This window comes from Dermacentor variabilis, unplaced genomic scaffold, assembly GCF_050947875.1.
Source record: "Dermacentor variabilis isolate Ectoservices unplaced genomic scaffold, ASM5094787v1 scaffold_20, whole genome shotgun sequence".
Lineage (NCBI taxonomy): Eukaryota > Metazoa > Arthropoda > Arachnida > Ixodida > Ixodidae > Dermacentor > Dermacentor variabilis.
This window is the reverse complement of record NW_027460368.1, coordinates 1,715,186-1,735,805: the sequence shown is the minus strand read 5'-3', so window position 1 is coordinate 1,735,805 and position 20,620 is coordinate 1,715,186. Positions and strand designations below refer to the sequence as shown.

The window sequence follows — 20,620 nt, the reverse complement described above, 5'->3', positions numbered from 1 at the left end:
ATTATGACTTTTTGTCTGTTTTTGTAAAATCATTGCATAATACAGAATCTGAGGTGGCTGTTTGAAATAATGATAAACGTCACGTTGGTCAGAGTATGCCTTGATCAGGTGGCTGTGCTTCAGGATCTTTTAAATGGGTTATTGTGAATCTTTCTTCTATTTTTTTTTTTTGCAAGCCTCCTGCGTATTCCTTTTCCCTGTGCTTTCCGTCGATTCAGCAGACGAATTCACATGACCAGTGAATCTTCCTTTCGCCTTTCAGATGGGGCACAGAGCTGAAGGTTGGCATGACATCTGTTTACCTGACCAGGAGAGAATTACACTGACCGTGGTCGGCATCGCCGTAACGTTCACCGCAGAACTGAAAGCGGAGATTTCACATTTTCAAATAAAATTAGAAACTCTGGCGTTAAAATGGTTTGTTTCTATCTGTGCTTGTTCGGTTTCTTTCTTTATATTGTTATTATTTTTACTTATTTATTTATTGTTACTGCGACAGTATGTGAAGTTTGGCTATCCGAAAATCCTCGCTCACGCAGGTAAAAAACACTACAGAACAGTTTTTTTTTCTTTTTTTTTTTGTTGAATATCTTGAGAATCACATGGAGAGTCACATGCAAGCTTCTTCAGCGTAGTAAAGCGGTCATTGTAAAATATGGGTATGTTTTTCCTCTAGCTTATAAGCGGGTCTCAATGTGCCCCGTAAACGCGGAGCCTTTTATGCAACATTTAGCAACAGCAGCAGGTCCTCCACGATAAGAAGGAGCACAGAGAGAGAGAGAGACGGGATCCTGACCACGTCGTGACTGTGCCTTTGACGCGCCCGTGCGACGCTGCCCATTGTGCGTGAAGCGGGCTTCCTGGCCGGGCCATCATCCCCGGTGGCGGTGAGCGTCTCGGGCGGCGCGGAAGGGTGGCGTCGCCCGCGCTGCCAACCCCCCCCTCCCCCCGCCGCCAGCTGGGGAGAAGAAGCCGCGACTCGCCCGGTTCCGCATGAGGGGACGTCACTTCCCCCGCCAAGTGAACCACGGCAATTGGCCTTCCGAGCCTTTTGTTTTCCCTGGCGCGCGTTCTAACCACCCCTCCTCCGTCCACCCTTAGCGCCCTCTCCCCCGACGTCGCCGTCCTTCCTTCGTCCAGCGACCACCTTCGTTTTGCGGAAGGTCCTTCGCGGAGAAGACTGTCCGCCCGTTGTCCGAGGAGCGAAGGGGAGCTTCCGCCGGTGAGCGACTGAGCCCTCGCCCTAATAGGCGCACGCGCGCCCCGCGCCGTCTCATCGGGACACCTTGGAGTCGCGCCCCCGCCCTTCTTCGACCAGAGCGAGTCCCCTCGTCGCTGGTGCCGCCGAGCTGCTGTCTTCTCGCAACAGGTGCGCGCCCACCGAGCTCGCGATTCGTGCCGGTTCTAAGGTATGCGCTGTGCTTGGCGCACGCGCGCAAACGCGATGCGATGTTGATGGACGCCGTCGTGACCCCTTGAACCCTGCAAGGTGTGAGTATGCACTGTCAGCCGAATAATTTTCTATGCCCTCTCTTTACGCTTGCTGTGCGCCGTGCTCTTAAGATGCTGTTCCGTTTTGTGCCCGCTAAGCAAGCGGAACGTTTCCCGAAGAAAAGTTCCATTTGCCTAAGCGGATCTGCCACTGCGGACGTTTTTGAAAAGTGCAAGAAATATGCGCGTTGCAACTTAGACTAGGTGTTCCGTGCAGTGCTAAAATCCTGAATGCCATGAAACGAGTGAGCCATTTTGAACGTTGCTCAGAATATATTGTATCTAATAGAACAATGTTCTCTTTGTGTAAAGCTTATGAATGTACAAAGCTTGTGCAAAGACAGAGAATTAGCACAAATAATTTTACCAACACGTTGAATATGTTTTCGCTCATTGTCTGTCTTCCTTGACTCTATTATGCGGGCTGACGGTAAGAAACAACGTCAAAGTGATGAGCCATACACATATGTTTTTATTGGCACTTTATGCTAAAAGTTGGATTTCTTTACGGAGTTCAATTCGCAACAACTAAGATACAATAACGCATTTAAATAATGGCTCTAGGACTATTTAGTAATGTGGGTAAAGGTCACAGCCAGTGACCTGGCAGCTGCCAGAGTCCTGGATTTCATTGGTGAAATCGCCCTTTCGCTACACCTTTTTATCTCACTCTTTGTTGCCACAATTCAACCGTAATTTATCGGATGTGAGGAAGAAGACGATGACCAAACAGGTGAATTTCGGAATCGAGAAGTCCTTGCCATGATAGCCATCAATGTATACAATTATTATCACCTTAATATCTTCTCTTTTGCTTAAAATTTGCTTTAGAATTCCCCCCCCCCTGACTATCGCCCGATTCACGGCCAATTCCTCGTATTTGATTATGCCCCCATGTCATCTCGGACCAACAAACCTAAACTGGCCAATAAATGCGCGCTCAGAGCGCTATCTAAATTGACGGGCAGAGCGGCACTTTAACGAACCCCAAGAACACAAGCTCATATGGGCCGAATTCATAAAGCATTTCGTTCGTAACTGCTGTTCGTCATCGGCCAGCTGCCTTCTTTAATGATGTGTAGTGTGCCTAATAATAACATCGCGAACGGCTCACGTCTGCTCTTATGGACAGTTTTAGCATAGGAACCTTTTTCTGAGTACGGACCCAGGGCCCGTATTCACAAAAGAAGCTCTTACGTCCTAATTATTCGTAAGAGCAGCTGTTAGCCGATTCGCTATGTTGGACCCATTGTTAGCGTAGGCAACAACAGGCCAATGGCAAAGAGGACTTACGAACAGAAAACTGTGCGAATACGAGTCCAGGGGCCGAATTCACAAAGCTCTCAGTTCGTGCGTGCTGTGTTTAATTGGCCGGTCAATTTCGCAAACAGTATGTCCGGCGTCAAGATCTTGGTTAACATCTGCTCTTACAAACAGTTGTAGCGTCACAACTGCTTTGCGGATCCCGCCCCTGATCGTTTGGCAAGTGCCCCTATTGTCTCGCTTTTTCGCACTGCGCACGCGCAAAATGTGAGAACGGCTTTATTGGCGTTGCCCGCAGACTAACAAGAGCAGAGTGCTGCAGGTCAAATGACCTGCAAGTCTTTGGCGCTGAATTGGCGCCAGGCAACAGTGAGGTTTTCCTCTGTTCGGCCCACATGGCTATACTGCTTTCTTACGAACCTTCGTGAAATCTTACGAGTCCTTGGATCCTGGCCTTCGTCAGTTTTTCTCGCGAGACGCCGAGCGTGTCTTATGCGGCAATGCACTGATGAGCGCTATCGTACGAGGCGCTGGCACAAGCGCTTTTGTTGCTGCACGCAGTCACCTCGAACGCAATGAGCAGTCGCCTGAAACACTTCGAGGGTTTTATTGTGCATATACACTCAGGCAAGAGGAATGTACTTAAAGATGTGCGTATTTGCGTACTTGGGCAAACCTTTAGCTCTTTCATTTTTCTATTTAATGAAATTCGCTCGTTGTGAGCCTACATGGCCGTCTCTGTCTGTACGTGCCACATCCTGTTACCTTAGGTACAAGGGGCGCATGATGTTCGAAGACGCGTTTTTTCTTTTTTTTTCACCGTGACATGTCCTATAGGACATGCGACGGTGATCTTATAACACTGCGTCTCGCGCACGATATAAAAGGCACCACGCTTACTAATATATTCTATAGAGTAGTGGTATACCATTACTCTATAGAGTAGATTATCTTAGCGTATATTATTAGTTACTGCTTTGGTGCCTTATATCCTCGAGAAAGAGGCGCGGCAGGTTAATATCGATCTGTGTACATCGTACGACACTCAAAAATAAAGAAAGCTACTCCTAATACTCACTAACAGTTTCTCAGCCCAATCCAAAAGCCGCCAGGAAAAGCGTGGTTAAACGCCGCTTCTATATATATATATTTTATATCGAGACATGGAACTTCTTTGGCAATACAGAGGCACCCAAACGAGGCATTTCTTTTGCCTTGCAGGTGGCGCACAGAGATGAACGAACCGCAGAGATTTCTCGGGCAGCTTATACACTGTCGTTCTGTAATGTTTTTTGCGAGGTTATGAAAAAAAAAAAGGGGGGGGGGGTAAGGGACGTGCAGCATGAAGGATGTCGTATAATAAATTAGCAATAGCGTTTACGTTCAGGTGTTGTCACGTAGGGGCCGGCCATCTTTCAGCGATTACTCGCTGCATGCTGTCGAGGCGAAACTGGGCGTTCATCGTGGCACTCCAGCGAATGTCCAGAATGTACGATGTGGCACCGGTGCTGGCGCTGAATGGCCGAGTTGGTGTCACGTAAACGCCGTCGGTGCCTGCAAACGCGAAATTTCGGGAAGAAGGAAACCAAAAGAGACGTCGGCCGACGCAACAGGCGGCATATAGATCTAGCTTGATGCAGACTCGCCGAGGCAGTGCGTCTTGTACCCTCGTCACATGGGCGAATGCAATGTACATTGAACTGGACATCTATCATCGAACGATTCGAGTGGGATCGAAGCACCAAATCTGAGCGACTATACACCGAGTTCCAAGTATACCTCCTAAAAACGGACTTCTCTGATTTCGCTCAGCGGGCACGCTCTAGATATCCCATGTGAAAAGGCGTACCACGTATTTTAATTTTTTTTGTTGTCGAGTTTGAATAGATCCTTTTTTTTTAAAATAACGCCTGTGACGGATAACGCTGGTCTGCCATTTTATCACGTGGATGATGAGGATAGGTGGAAATTACCTGCAGGAAAAATCGAAGTGTTCACATTGCGAATTAATAAGACTCACTTTATTACTTTCTTTTTATTCATTTTAGAGTTCAACATGCAATGTAAACCTTAGGGGAGCCGCGTAGGTCAGTCGTGCCTGCATAGTAGAAGTCTCAATGCTAGCACTACGTTCAAGATATTCGTACTTTCAATGTCCTATGAAATGCATTGCAGTTCCGGTTGCGTTTCTGGCTAGCGTCACTTTACTAGTTGGCAAAGAACCTAACTCAAACGCCAACGCATTAGTTAGCAGATCTTCTCGATGGATGTAGCTAAATGGTGCGTCTTAGGATTCCTGCTAAGGAGGAATTCATTCCCTACTCATCGGCTACAATTTCGCAATAGCCACATATGTTGATTAAAGTGAACAATTAAAAAAAGGTTATCAGTTACAGTATATATTTAGTTAGCTACCCAAAGAATGCGATTCGTCGTGACGAGAAATAAATAAAAATAAATAAATATGTCTCGTGACTGACACCCTGCACATATTATGTGTTTGCAAGTGGCATAAATAGTAGTGTTGAAGGGGCACCATGGGAAATGTTGAGCCACAAGAAGAGTACTTGAGCGTTTGGGAATACCGGCTGCGACATCGCTATCTGGCCTGATTCAACAAGCCACAACCACTAGTCACTGCTGGACCGTATTTCAGATAATGCAGCCGCGATCGGCTGACGGACACGCTACACACGTCCCACGTTGGTGTACGCGCTCGACCACGCAAATGTTGCCCCTCCAGTCTCGGCTTTCGAAGGCGTTCAAGTCGCCCGAACCGCCTTAAATCGCAAAACATTCGAACAGGACCCGTACTTTGCGACGACTCTTTTCCTGTTCCATGTCGCGCCACTGGTCATTGGCTCGCACGAAGCCGCACCCCCACTATCGGAGCATCAGCCACTGAGCGGAGCGGATCAGAAATCAATCAAATCGGGGGGAGAAGAATCCTTAGAAAACAACAGTATGTGGGGGCCGATCGACTTCGCAAAGCTTCTCGTTCGACGCCGCTCTTCGCCGCTGACTTGCCGCCTTCGCTAATGACATGCCCAGTATCACGATCGGCGGGCATCAGTTCACGTGCGAGAATCGGTTGTGAGAGCACGCATTCCAACCAATCCTGCCGCTGGACAAAATAGCGGAACCGGCCAGCTAATGGCAAATAGCCCCTACGGACGAACAGCCTTGGGAATTCTGCCCCTGTGCGTTCGCAATAAAAAACTCGTTAAGCTGGAACTTATTGTAAGAGTGAATGCCTACCAGTCGTGATACTGGGCATATCATTAGGTAAGGCTGCCAGCCAAAGACAAACCACACTCACGAAAGGACACCTTTGTAAAGTCGGCCCTTGCAGCCGTACTTTGTAATGATTCAGGCGTTGAATTAAAAAAAAGAAAGAAACAGTTTTTTCGTAAGTGCCGTTGGCCATTGGCTGGTCGCCTTCGTTATTATGTTCACCATCACGAGTAAACAAAACAAAAAAAAAACATTATAGGATTCTGCGTGCGAAAACCAGATCTGATTACGAGGCAGGCCGTAGAGAGACACCCGGGATTAATTTTGACCAACTGTGGTTCTTTAACGCGCACCCACTGCACGTTACACGGGCGTTTTCGGATTTCACCCCCACCGAAATGCTGCCGCCGCGGCCAGGAGTTGATCCCGCAACTTCGTGCTTAGCAGTGCAACGCCAAACATTAAGATTGGTTCAGAACCTAAGAATTTCTTTTTTTATTAATACGTGCCGTATTTTTCATTCTTATTTTCTAGTCACATTTCGCGCCGATTGGTCGATCGCGGTGATAATTGCTGGTGCGCTGTCTCGAAGCCAATGACAAAGAGCGAAATTCGTGACAAAAGAAATGTAACAGTGCGAAATACGGCCACTGCATGCTTCCGTTAAGAGTAGTAAGCATTATGTGTTCGCCCTATTCTATCATTTTCTGATCATCCGTCCCGCCGAGTGGCCAAGCTCGGCGATTGCGGGGATCGACTTCGTGCGAGCGAGTGAGGACAAGAAAAATAGAAAATGAAAAAAAAAATCGTTACATAAAACGGGTCCAGCTCAAGCTTTAATAGAGGCAAACCTTTCGCTTCGTTACACCTATTTCTAGGAAGACAAAGCGCACTTCTGGGACGGAGTATGTAAAACAAACAAAAAAAAAAGAATCAATATGAATACTGAACACTAATAGCTGTTTTGCCGAACGCAGTATATGACTCATTTACTGATTTATGATGCTAGTTCTCAGTGATTGACTAATTATAAACCAGCATCACCTTGCGGATTTACCAACAATGATGGCATGTGCTATTTAAAGAGTTGTTACGCTCGCACTTTCAGTGCTCAGAGCATGAACGGCGGCGAGAGAGGACCAACAGAGAATGCGTGCTCGCCTTATATATTGCAAAAAAGAAAGAAAGAAAGGGGTCTTTATGCATGTATTACTTGTTTTGTGAATGATATATATTGGGCAGCCCACAAGTGAGCGGCCTTCCGTTCTGAGCTACACAGCCATGCCACCACATTTCATCGGCCGCATGATCACGACAAATAGACAGCGAATGAAGACTGTCCTATTAAATTTCTCGCAAAAATTGTGGAAGATAGTGCGACTGCGAAGTCGTCGATTTCACTACATTTCCTGGTGCTTTGGTCTCTTTGGTGAAAGAAATGACCGCAAAAGTTGAACGTTTGCTTGCAAACGTGACGCAGTCGCTATCTTTTATACTCATAGAACGATAAGCACGCCCCGTATTCACAAAAATGTCCTTACGCTAAAAGCGTTCGTGTCACGCAATAGTGACGTGGGACATATTATTAGCGAAGACGATCAGCCAATGACAAACAAAACTTACGAACGAAAATCTTTCTGAATTCGGCCCCATGTTCTTAAAAGATGTTGCCAAAATCTACGACACCAAAATCTATTCGCCTTGAAGCGCCGTCGCCATCCGCATTTCCTTTCTGCTTCCTTTTTTTCCAGCTCGACATTACCGGGTCAACCTATAAGGATGTGACACTTTGCACATACGGGGTGAGTTGGCAGTTCTCATGCACAATTAGGGTGTCGCGCACAAATCGCGTGAACAAGTTATTTTTGGGACTCAGCCAGTTCAAGCTGAAATCTGCAAGGACGAGCTAGACAGGCTCCCGCTTTGATTAGAGGATGCTCTTTCCCTTGGGCTATTCCTGTCTCTGCTCTGGGTGTCGCTGATGTTATACACTACACAGTCGAACCCGAATGTAACAAACGAGGATAAAGCGAACCATCAAAGACACGAAACTTCCTGACTGATACACCTCTAAGCTGACTATACGTCATAACGACTACGCCGTTATGATGTAGTCAGTTTTATTTCAGCCATAAAACTACTTGCATGCCGTGGACGCAACGTTCAGTGAAATTATTTTCGTTGTTGTTATTTTTTCGTGCTTTCTTTCTTTTCGAGCGGTAGATGTGCTGCGCCGGTACTGTGCCAATATTGATGGGAACTTGACTGCAAGGGGACCATATAATCCCGGGCATCGAGAAGGGCATCCTTAGTGACACTCTGATAGAGTTCAAAGCAAAGGTAAAAATACTAATGCCTAATCAGCGTAGTATTGTTTCCAATAAATAGCTTTCTTCCCTGCTCCTTTTATAGAAGGCGAGAAGCCCGTATATAACGATGGCATCATTAAATTAGTTTAAATTCACTATAGGGAAGTTTGGATATATCGAATGACCTAATATATCGAACCATATTTAGTGGGTGAGCCCGATCGCCACTAACCGTATTCGACTGCATAGGCATCAAACAAACGGCGTTTAGCGTCCGGATCAGCTTTTATGTCTGAGGTAGGTGCAAGTTCTGTCATTGCTCGAAGGATATCCGCGCATATTTCAGATTTCGCGCCGCTGTTAGCTCGAAACCACTGAAAGGAACGCTGCTTACCGAAGAAAGATGTTTACGAAGAATATCGGCGCATTTCCTTCAGTTTCAACGCTCACCAAGCGCTCACCACACAACGATTCAACGCAACAAAGCTAACACTCTTTAATCCGAAAATCTGCCCCCGATAGCACAGACAGTTTTGCAAATCACCATGTGCCACTAATCTCTGAGTTTCTTCTTACAAAGTAAGACAGCTTTGTTGAGGTCTAAACTTGCGCTTGCGATTGCGAAAACCGCTCAGCGACCACCACGTCGGTGGGTGTTTCTTACAGTGAATAGGATGATTTCCTTGAAGTGTTGCGCGGGCAATGTACACAACACAATGCCACAAATTCAGAATTACTAACAAACAAAACGATACCTTTAGAATGATCTGACTATCTCAAGACATCTCTGGTTTAAGCCGTGCGGGAAAACTTCTTATTTCGCGCAAAATATGCTCGAATAAAACTGTAGCAAACGTGTGGGACATCTGGCTGTTTGTTCGTAGCGCCAGTACAAGTTCACTGAGTGCAGTGGTCATCTTAACTTGTTCTTCTTGACCGTAACAATTTCCATCAGGCAAATTTATCGAGTGTTTGGGCGTTTGCCAAGTACGCTGCATGCGCGTGAATTAGTCGACTGTGTTTACCTACCTGAATCATATTTTTCCAGAGCTAAGCCTTGAAGTCGTGATTGTTATCGCAGTGAAATTCCCTGAAAACTTCAAATTCCTAATCTGGTATGCTACTTTATGCTTTCAACAATCCGAAAGAGACAACAAATGTCTTAATACTGAATTAATTGGGGCCAGAACAGCAGCAATTGGATCTCTATACTCGCAATAGATTGTGAAAATGACATCCCTTTGACCGAAACGATATCCACTTTATGTACCGGGCATTCATTTCAAAAGAGATGGGTTAAATGAAAGAGAGGAGGTAGATATGTTAACCAGAAAAGCGTCTGGGTCGGCTACTCATCAAGTTCACTTCAAAACAATCAATTCGACGCAATAAAAACTCCTGAGATGTGCTGAATGCGTGTAGCGGACGCCCCTCGCGCCATCCGTTAGCTTCACTCTGTGCGCATCTAGCCGATACCTTGCATGTGCACGAGGGATATGCTAGGTGCGACGCAAGCACATCATCAGGGGCCGAATTCAAAAAGCTTTGCCAGCCGCGCCTTTGCTAAGAATAGGTCCAGCGTTAAATCGACTGGCACTCGCTCAAACGATTCTAACGAAGGACTTTTTTTGTGAATGCGGACAAAGATTATTATTTTTCTTTCCTTTCACATAGCTTGGTATAACAATTTATATTGCCTACGACACTGCCCTATTTGTATATGTTTGCGCTAAATCCTTGGATTGCAATGTGAATACAATCACCGACATACATCGAAGCCAGCGGGGAAAGCCGTCACTGGCTATAGGCGCGATGAGCTTTGGGTTCTAATTTGAACGTGTCGGAAAGCATAATTTGCTCGCGAGGAAATTGAGAGGTCGAAGAAGATCCAGGTGCCGATATCCATGAGTACCGTACTGAATAAGATAACCGAAGTAGATCGACTGCTCGTGCGCGCATGGAGTGCATTGAAATTAGGTATTCATTTGAATATCCCACTGACGAAGCCTTTTCGCCGGTATATTTTTGATTCCTCAGGACGTTGTTAGTACGCACTCAAAAAATTGGACTCTGGAAAAATGTACGCTTAGAGGCGCACCAGCTTGAGGAAATGAACGTGGCGTCTTTATATGCAGCCGCCTCTAAAACCCAACCTGCGGACGCGGCCTTGTCGTTCCATTCTTGTTCGCATTAACTCAACGCGAAAACTAAAAGAGCTCTTGGACGCTTTGAAGGACTATGTTGGAGCCCGGGACTGCATTCAAAAAATTAAACTACGTCGTTCAACGTGACAAAACCACGATCTGATTATGAGGCTCGCCGTAGTGGGGGAATCCGGAAATTTGGACCACCTGGGGTTTTGTAACGTGCACCCAAATATAAGTGCACGGGTGCTTTCGCACTTCACCCCCATCGAAATGCAGCCACCGTGGCCGGGATTCGATCCCGCGATTTCGTGCTCAGCAGCCCAAAACCAAGGCCACTAAGCAACCATGGCGGGTCCGGCACCGTGTTCACACAAATGTCTTACGCTAGAACACTTCTCAAGAGCAGATATCAAGCAGTCACGATGATCGATACAACGGCGGCTGGCCATTGGCAGACAGTGCTTACGAACCGAATGCAGTCGGAATTCAGCTTCAGGGGCCGAATTCACAAAGTTCTTCATTCGTAAGTGGTCTTTGCCATTGGCTAGCTGCCTTTATTAAGGGCATGTCCAGCATCGCGATTGGCTGAAATTTCCTTGTTTATTTATTTATGTACTTATTTATTCACTCTCAAATTCGAGACATTACAGAGAGGAGGGGGTAAAACAGAAAGCAAATAGAACAGGATAATATATTTATGCAATGATTCCCGTGATGGCAGTTTGAAAGGCATTTGTATCTGAAACTGAAACAATGGTAGCGGAAATGTGGTTCCAATCGGAGCTTGTGGCGGGAACAAATGAGTTAAAGTAGACATTGTTGTGGCAGGGAGGTACACTGACTTTGTAAATGTGGTCGTTACGTAGGGAAATATATACCAGTTGTAAAACAAATGAGTCCCGTAGGACAAGGTTAAAATGATAAGTTATATAGAAAAGACAGTGACAGGAAATTTTACGGTGAACTGACAGGCCAAGCAAACTAAGAAATTATTTCATTAGGGTAACACTAGCTGTTCGTGAATAGTTTGACAGCATAAAGCATACAGAGCGATTTTGGGTTGCTCCCGATTGAAAGGAAGAGGGAATTAAAATGAGGATCCCAAATAGCAGATGCATATTCCAATTTACGACGCGCTTATGTTTTATAAAGCAGGAGTTTTAAACTGCTAAGGGCAAACGAGGAATTCCGCCTTAAGTAGCCAAGTGATCGATTTGCGCTATTGATGACATGGTGTATGTGTACTTGCTATGAAAGGTTCTCGGTAATGAGGATGCCTAAAGGTATTTGTAGAAGGAAACTTGAGACGGCGGAGTCTTGTAAAAAAAATTCTCAGTTTCAGCGTAATAAAGTTCTGTGAATACTGGCTGGTTCTACTTAAATTGAGGACGGCGCAACGAGCTGTGGAAAGAAGAATGATGGGTGTAACGTTAAGGGATAAGAAAAGAGCAGATTTGGTGAGGGAACAAACGCGAGTTAATGATATCTTAGTTGTAATCAAGATAAAGAAATGGGGGCATGGGCAGGGCATGTAATGAGGAGGGAAGGTAACCGATGGTCATTAAGGGTTACGGACTGGATTCCAAGGGAAGGGAAGCGCAGCAGGGGGCAGCAGAAAGTTAGGTGGGCGGATGAGATTGAGAAGTTTGCAGGGACGACATGGCCACAATTTGTACATGACCGGGGTAGTTGGAGAAGTATGGGAGAGGCCTTTGCCCTGCAGTGGGCTTAACCAGGCTGATAATTATGATGATGATAAATACTGGCCCAGGGGTTTATAATCACGCTTGAACAAGCTTGCTTAGGGACCGTATGCGAAAGAAGAATGAACAACAATTGCCAGCGCTCAGTCGACGCCTGAAATGTGTTGCCTCACTAACGTAATGCGTTTTCTGGCTTGAAAAATGTCAACTGTAGGAATCGTGCCTCTAGCTCTTGCCTGCGTCATTTTTCTGCATTTCAATTTTGTAAATGATACGGTATGCTCATGTGCTTGAAAATCTTCGGTTCCGCCTCTCTTAAAGTATCAAAGCAAGACGCGGACAACAACTGCTTCTTGCTTCGATGGCTCCTCTCTCTTCTATTCCCTCTTTCCCGTCCCCCAGAGTATACTGAGGGACGGGAAACAGAGTTGGCTACCCTATAGGGTAGCCAAGCAGACGCATTTCAGGTTAACATCCCTGTCTTCTCTATTTATTTTCTCCTGCTCCTCTCTTAGGAGAAAAAAAAACACGGCACATTTGCGCACACATCCTGGGAAAAGTATTCTCATAAGTCTTCGGTGCCTAAAAGAAAGCACGCGACCGCGTCCACACTGACTGTTTTTATTTGACGTTGTTCACTCGCGCTTCGTAAAACAAATCGTTTGCCGCTAGAAAGCAGTATATATGCAGGAGGGGGCACGCATTCGTCGAATAAGGCAAATGTGATGGCATGCTCGACAAATCGCACCGATGCTCACCAGGGCTTCCTGGGGTGACCATCATTGGATAAAACGGTGCAATAGGGCGCCCCGGTGCGATTTGTCTAGGTTGAGAACAACTGTTTGTTGGGAACCGGTTGTACCATATAAATACTGAACGAAGTTCGGCAGCTGGATGTCACGAGTCACCGTCATATATTGTCATCGTGCGAGCAGTGCCACTCGCTACAACCGCAGCGAGACTTTGTTACAACAACCCTGCCTTTACCCTTCATCTCTCTCTATCTCTTTCTCTCTCTTGGTGCAACAAAGAAACGTGAAAGCGTTAGTTTGAGAATGCCAAAGAGAATGGGAAACGAAATGGAATTAGAAGCTACAATCAAGTTGATGGAAGTTTATACCACTTCTGAATCTTTCGCCACTTTGCCGAGTTCCGCAGAAATCCGGCCATTGTTGTATGCAAGACACCCTCGGGCTAATAAAACCCAGAGCGGCGCGACGCATATAAAATTCACCTAAACGGTCATTATGTTTCGTTCCCGAAGCCCAAGTTGGCTGGTTTAGAGCACGCCATCTTAAAGTCTGGCGAGACTTTGTTTCGTCCAAAATATTACGCTTTCATTTGGCGTTTTGTTGATAGTGCACAACTTTATCTTTAAAATATATATATACAGCCCCTCCCTCCCTCCCTCCCACCCCCTTCGTGGTTATGCCCGATTTCTAAACCCTAACACCTCAAAGCATCTGGAACATTCACAAACGCCTTCGAAAAAGGCGTGCCAAGAACCACGTGCTTCCAAGTCTAAAATGGACCTGAATGCTTCATTCAAGGAAAATTCTGCGAATACAAGTGTGCTTGGGTGCCAGGTGGTCGATGTTAAGATACTGTTTGATTCTCTTACAGAACTTTTTTTTGTGCGCATTGTGACAGGCGTGGAACAAGCGCAGTGTTTGACACACGGATTGGTCTGGGTTTTCGCTTTCTTTATAAAGTGCATGGGCTTGCATTGTCGAAACTGATATGTGAAGATATGTGAAGATGATATGTGAAGCAGCAACTCTGCAAGAAACCACTTGAACATTTAGAATATCAATGTACAATTTGCATTTGCACGGAGTGCAAATGCAATTGGAAAGCGACGTGATAGTGGTGAGTTGATCACAACTGTTCCGGATCTAAAGTTCCAAGGTGTGAGTGAGTCAGTGAGTGAAACAACTTTATTTGGTCCAGTATAGACGTAAGCGAACTCCACGTCACCTGGCTAGGCCCACTCGGGGACCATCAGGTGAAACCTGACGACCCTCTCGCGAGCCCTCTTTTTATGCTTATATTGTTGCAATGCATTCTGCTACGAGCACTGTTGCAGAACAGAGCCTGACTGAAGCTGAAAAGGAAGTCAGAGAGCTGTGTGAGGTGGTTGATGAAAACGCCAGTTACAATTGATGGAACACGGGATGAAAAGAGGCTGCTGATCTAAATATGGTATAGTGACTGTGGTGTCTGCTGACAATGGCTAATTCAGTGATAGATCAGTACTGAGCAAGAACAGCAAATCATATACAATGGGCCCAACTCGAGAGCACAGCTGCACAGCAAACCATGACGGTAGTACTTCTAGCATCAGTGAATTTGCTGGTGCGGTGCAAGATAATTGACGCTCCATGAAGAAACATTACATTCCTAAGTTGTCATTATTTTTTAGTTAAGCTAAAGTGCAAGTTCGCTAAATATTTGAAAAGTGCTTAAAAGCATAAGACTGCCCTGAATAACTTACTACAATACGTGTATCTACGAACCAGGGCTTAATTCCCGAAGCTTTAGATTAGTAAGTGCTCTTTTCCGTTGGTCGGCCGCCTTCGTTAATAATGTGTACAGCGTGAGGATTGGCTGAAATGTTCTCCTACAAGCGATTTTGGAGTAAGAGATTCTTGTGAATATGGGCCCAGTTCCGCTTTCTGCACCCAGGAGGTGTCGCGTCATGACGTCATGACAGACTGACTCGCGCTGTTCTTGCGGTCGTTGAGGCTGCCATGCGAGAGTGCAACAAGAAGAAACGCACGGAGCATCTTGTTCATACATTTATAAGCAACGTCATCACAAACCTAGCGGTATCGCTACATGGCATGCCAAAAATTTACTCTCTCAAGACGTCATGATAATTGTGGGACGTCATATTGGGACCAATTTTAGCATAAAATTACAATATGTTACGCTTATCAACCTTCATACCAGCTGAGTGACATCTTTTGACGTTCGAGAAGTGCGTGGTAGAGTTTCCACAACTTCAAATATACGTCTCGGTATACCACCTCTAAAAAGGGTGTGGGTAGTCACTGACGACTGGAACAACGGCGCGCCTATTATTTTTTTCAGATCTGGGCAAAACACGGCCCGCGACGGCAGCCCTTCCGGGGTTCGAAGAGCCACCCATGATGGAGCCGATCGCATCAGAGTGAACGTGCACCGCACTTTTGGCCGTGTGAGAACACTCGTGAGGGGCTTCCATAGCGCGACCAGTCGCAGGTAGCGTGGAGTTGCCCCTTCGTGCGGCGTCAGTTGCTTCCGACTGCCTTCTTCTGCAACATTTCGCGTCGCCTTCAGCTGGACCCAAAATGGCGGCTCTCAGTGGTCACAAAAGGACGTTGCCGTTACTTGTGTTTGTCTTCGTTCAACTGTGCGTGTGCGCGCCGGACGACGAGTCCGGTGGGACGACCGCGCCCATGCTGCCCGAGACCACCACCATGCTGCTCGGCTCGACGACGTTCGAGATCACCGAGATGACGGTGGAGGAAGTGCCGACCGGGAGCACGGCGAGCGACGTCACAACGACGGCGATGACTACGACGGAGAGGGCGAGCTCCACCACGGCCGAGGTTACGGAGGCGTCAACTGAAGAGGTAAGCGCCGTGCGGCTCCCATATTTATTTATTTATTTTTTTTTTTGCATTGCTTCCACCACGTTACCCCGCGCGGTGAATCAGTGGTGATGGCGGTTACCTACATAGGCTGGGGCGGCCAAGCTTCGATGGGTCTAAACAGCTAAGCGCACGCGTGCTCAGTTCGTCGCTGCCGGAAACTGGGGCCGGATTGACAAAGCCATTCTCTCTTAAGTGCTCTTTGTCATTGGCCGCCCGCCTTCGCTAATCATATGTACAGTCTGGGGATTGGCTAGAATTTTCCTTCGCGAATAAGTCGAGCGTAAGGCGTTTTTATGAGTGCAGGCCCTGTGTAGTACGGTTTCTCTTGGAGTACTGGGGTAACATTTGACTGCGAGATCAGACGAAGCAATCGATTGCGTGGCGTTTATTACCGCTGCTTCTACAAAGTGAGGTTCGCGTTTTATAACCACGGTCAGAATAAGTTTTGATGCCTTGTATTGGGCTCGTGGTGACCATAACATTACTGAAAAATAATCTATGGGTGCTATAACGTAAAACTATTCCAAACTTTTCTATTCCAATTCTGCAATCAGCGCACCGCGATTGGCCAAAAACTTTTTTGGACCACCCCAAGTTCACCTGTCTGCCACGCGACGCCACGAAAACCGCGATAGCTCCCCATCAGCTATGACGTGTACACAGTGATTATACATGGGGCCCTATAACGTAAAACTATTCCAATATGTTTCTATTCCAATCTCCTGACGTCAAATTTGCGTAACCACCGACGCAAGCTCCGGGTGGTCACCCGCAGGGTTGTCTGAACAGACCAATCAAACGCTCTCCTCGCTCATAGGAGGTCACTTTTGTTTGCTTGAAAAACGAATAACGTTGCCTAAACTGAGCGGCTTGTCGTATCTAATTGGCTCACAAGAGGCGAGGAGAACGCTCAAGTGGAGAGGGATTCACAGGGTCAGAGCCAGTGCACTGAAAATCGATAACCGGATGAAGAGGGTGGTGCCAGCGTGTGCGATTGGTCGGCTTTCCTTTACTTAGCTTGTGGTGGTTGGTCTAAAATCACGGCGGCATGCAACGGATGCTTAAGAATGACGCTAAAACTGACCCTCAGCGAAGAAGAGTTGGCAGAATGAGGTGGTAAACGGGCCGAAAGGACTCGAAAACGTTACACGGCCACGCAAGAAGTTTTATTATACGCAAATACACCCATGCTCTCCGGCAGGTGCGAGTAGCCAGTGTCTCAGCGATCGGCGGCAGCCATCTTTTATTCCTTTCGGAACGGGGCAGCCTGCTGATATTCCGAAGGAAATTCAGTTTTGTTCGGCATATTAATGCCTCTTTATCGCGTACACGTCACTTTGACGCAGAGTTTGTGCGGTTTTGTGACGTCGCGTGACAGGCAGGTGAAGTGGTTGCAGCCCGAAAACTTTTTACCAATAGCCGAGGGCTAATGGCGAAAAGGGGTCGAATCAGAAATAACTGTTTTTATTTTTTCTGTCAAATCATGCATAATCAGTGCGCACACATCATATCAGATGGGCAGGTGTCGCGGTTTTCGTGACGTCGCGTAACAGACAGGTGAAGTGGGCGTGGTCGAAAAAAGTTTTTGACCAATCGTGGAGGGCTGATAGCAGAATTGGAATAGAAAAGTTTGGAATAGTCTTACGTTATAGCGCCCATGGTTTGACCGAACAAAAGTAAAATAGTTATTTATGATTCGACGCCTTTTCGCCATTAGCCCTCGGCTATTGGTCAGAAGCTTTAGGGCTGCACCCACTTCACCAGCCTCTCACGCGACGTCCCAAAACCGTAAGAACTTACCGCGTCAAAGTGACGCGTATGCGTTAAAGATGCATTAATATGCCGAACAAAACTAAATTTTCTTCTGAATAGCCGCAGGCTGCCCCGTTCCGAAAGGAATAAAAGATGCCTGCCGCCGATCCTTGGGCACTGGCTATTCGCACCTGCCGGAGAGCATCGGTTTATTCGCGTGTAATAAAACTTATTACGTGGCCGTGTAACGTTTTCGAGAACTTTGGGCACGTTTACGACGTCGTTCTGCCAACTCTTTTTTGCTGAATATCCGTTTTAGCGTCATTCGTAAGCTTCTGTTGCATGCCGCCGCGATTGTCGACGAGCCACCGCAAGCTAAGTAAGAGAAAGCGGACCAATCGCAGACGCCGGCACCACCCTCTTCGTCCGGATATCGATATTCCGTGCAGTGGCTCGGCCCCATCAAATCCCTCTCCACTGGAGCATTCTCCTCGCGTTTTGTGAGTCAATTAGATAAGACAAGCCGCTCAGTGCAGGCAATGTTATTCGTTTTCAAGCAAACAAAATTGACCTCCTATGAACGAGGGGAGCATTTGATCGGTTTGTTCAGACAACCCTGCGGGTGACCGCCCGATGCTTGCGTCGGGGGTTACGCAAATTTGACGTCAGGAGATTGGAATAAAAACTTATTGGAATAGTTTTACGTTATACGGCCCTATAACTCGCAAATAAAACTACAAGGAAGTTTGCGTATGCATACGTTTTATGTCGAACAAGAAATTAAGTAACAAAAAAGAAAGAAAAATGCAAGAAGTGCTTCGGCGTGTGCCGTCTTGCTCTTTCGAGCTTTATGGATAAAGCGATGGATGTGTGCGAAGCCGTGACACCAGTGGTTTAAAACGAGTCAGCGTTTACATTTGCCGGCAGCACGTGTTGTTACCACGAGAACATTGTTCTGCTAAAAAAAAACATCAGAAAATTCTTTATGAACGGGAACCTGTCATCGGGAGGAAAGTAAATCGCATCTGAGCAATACGTTCATTATTGCCACCATAACAATGAACCAAACATGATGACTACGGTTGACGGTCTAATGTACGAGGCAGAGTATATATGAAACTTTCGTGAAGGCCAAATATCCCTTCACGTTGGTAAACTAGTATATCCTAAATTTCACTGGCTTTCAGGCAAGCTTATATCGTTGCTGTAGGCTTGCATGGTCCGCTGCAAATGCGGCTTGCTCTGCAATTTTTGCTGTTGTTGTTGTTGTTGTTGGTACTGTCCGTTTTTATTACACCTTTCCTTCTCCATTTTCCTGTGTTCTCGTGCATGACACTGCTGACGCATAAATTTTTTTTTCACTTTCCGGCCTTGCGAAGCCCCCTTCAAGTTGCACACGCGAGCGCAAGGCTAGAAGGTCACCGGAATTCGCAGACCATGGTCAAGTTATTATTTCTGGGCGTGCACAAAATTGGCAGACACAGGGGTGTAGTACGAATCATAGTGCCGAAGTTCCTGCGGCTGTCGTCTAGGACAAATGATACGGAAAGCTGTGATCCGACCTCGCGCGATAGACAACGGAAGCGTGTGCATCCAACACAAAGTCAACCGAATCGCAGTCAACGGCAATAGGACCGATGTCTCGAATGGTGTCTGTGTCAAATGTGGGCGAAATAAAATGCGGCCTCCCTGCAGCGCTAAAAGTTGTCCAAGTAAATTATGGGACATTTAACGTCCCGTGGGCTATGACAGACACCATTGTGTGTGTGTGGGGGGGGGGGGGGGGCTTTGTATCTATTTCGACCTCCTGTGGACTTTTTTTTAAATTATAGTGAGATGAAAATAAAGACAGCAGTCTTCGGCCGTATGCTGACAACGGCAACTGCTTTTCGCTCGGTTAATATCACATGGTAAAAAATAAAGGAAAATCTTAAATTCTTGCATTACATGAAGTTAAGTAAAACAGAGGAAAATGTATTGACACCATAAGGATGGAAGTTTGTCTCCAAAAATTTCAGTTGACAGTGTGTGATTTAATGTGCACCTTAATGTAGGTGCGCGAGCCTTTTTTTTTTTTTTTTTTTTTTTTTTTTTTTTTACATACTGCTGCCATCGAAATGGGGCCGGAAATCGCACGTGCCTCCTCGTGCTGCAGCATCAGAACGCCACATTCGCAAAGCCGCCGAAGTGGAAACGCGCTGAAGTGGACAAGGAAAGAAATATACAGCTCTATCGTATGTCGGTTACTATATCATCTAAGACAACCCGCGCCAAACCAATGCGTGCCGTATTCAGCGTTCTTTGCGTGTGCCGTACTTTTCTCTCTTTCTTTGGCACGGAAAACCTCGCATCGCGACACGCTCAATCACCTCGGCATTGTACAGTCGTAATGCATTGCGAGTAGGCAGTAGCGATGGTTGTGGCCATCACTTCCGTCTGAAACGCTCCGCTGCAGAGAAAAAGAAAAAAAAGGAAGAAAAGAAAAAAAAAGCGCATAATGCAGCAGCCGCAAGGTTCAAGGCACACATGGCCTAAAAATCTCTGGTCCGCGTGTACTTGTGGTTTCCGCAGTTGACAAACATTGTCTCTAAAACCAGCTAGCAACGCACACATATTGACTTCCGTGCGATGCAGTCGTAAGCTTCAGTGCTCTAAATAGAAGCGCGGACCAGGGAGGTTCAGCGGACAGTACACGGTAGTGCTATCACGGGGTGTACTACACGTTCTCAGTCAGCGTAAACTGGCTGTAGCCGTAAGTCGTATATTTCTGGTTCTGCGGATTTCCTACGATGTCCTAAAGCCGCAACAGCACCGATAGACTGCCTTGACCAACTTTTGCGCGTGGATCGAACGTTATGCGAAGCTTATGTCGAATTCGTTCATTCAAGAGAAATGTGGGCCCATTAAAAAACGTGCGGAAGCTGGCAGTGACCTAGAAATGGCGCCGGCTCACAAGAAGGAGATGCTTATGTAGCGAAGCTGGAGATGCGCGACATCCCATTTCGCATGCGACACTGCGAAAAAAAAAAACGACGATTCTCGTCAATATAGGGTGAACTGATACCTGTTGAGCGGAAACGATA

At 46.5% G+C, this 20,620-nt stretch overlaps 1 protein-coding gene across 1 annotated transcript in view; it reads left to right on the top strand.

Annotated features, from left to right (window-relative positions):
- Positions 1-1,219: 1,219 nt before the first annotated feature.
- LOC142568529 (uncharacterized) overlaps positions 1,220-20,620 on the top strand; it is a 152,148-nt gene continuing 132,747 nt past the window's right edge. The window contains exons 1-2 of the mRNA XM_075678438.1: positions 1,220-1,491; positions 15,241-15,764. Coding sequence (XP_075534553.1) covers positions 15,480-15,764 — 285 coding nt within the window. The 5' untranslated portion in view covers positions 1,220-1,491; positions 15,241-15,479. The remainder of the gene's footprint in view (positions 1,492-15,240; positions 15,765-20,620) is intronic.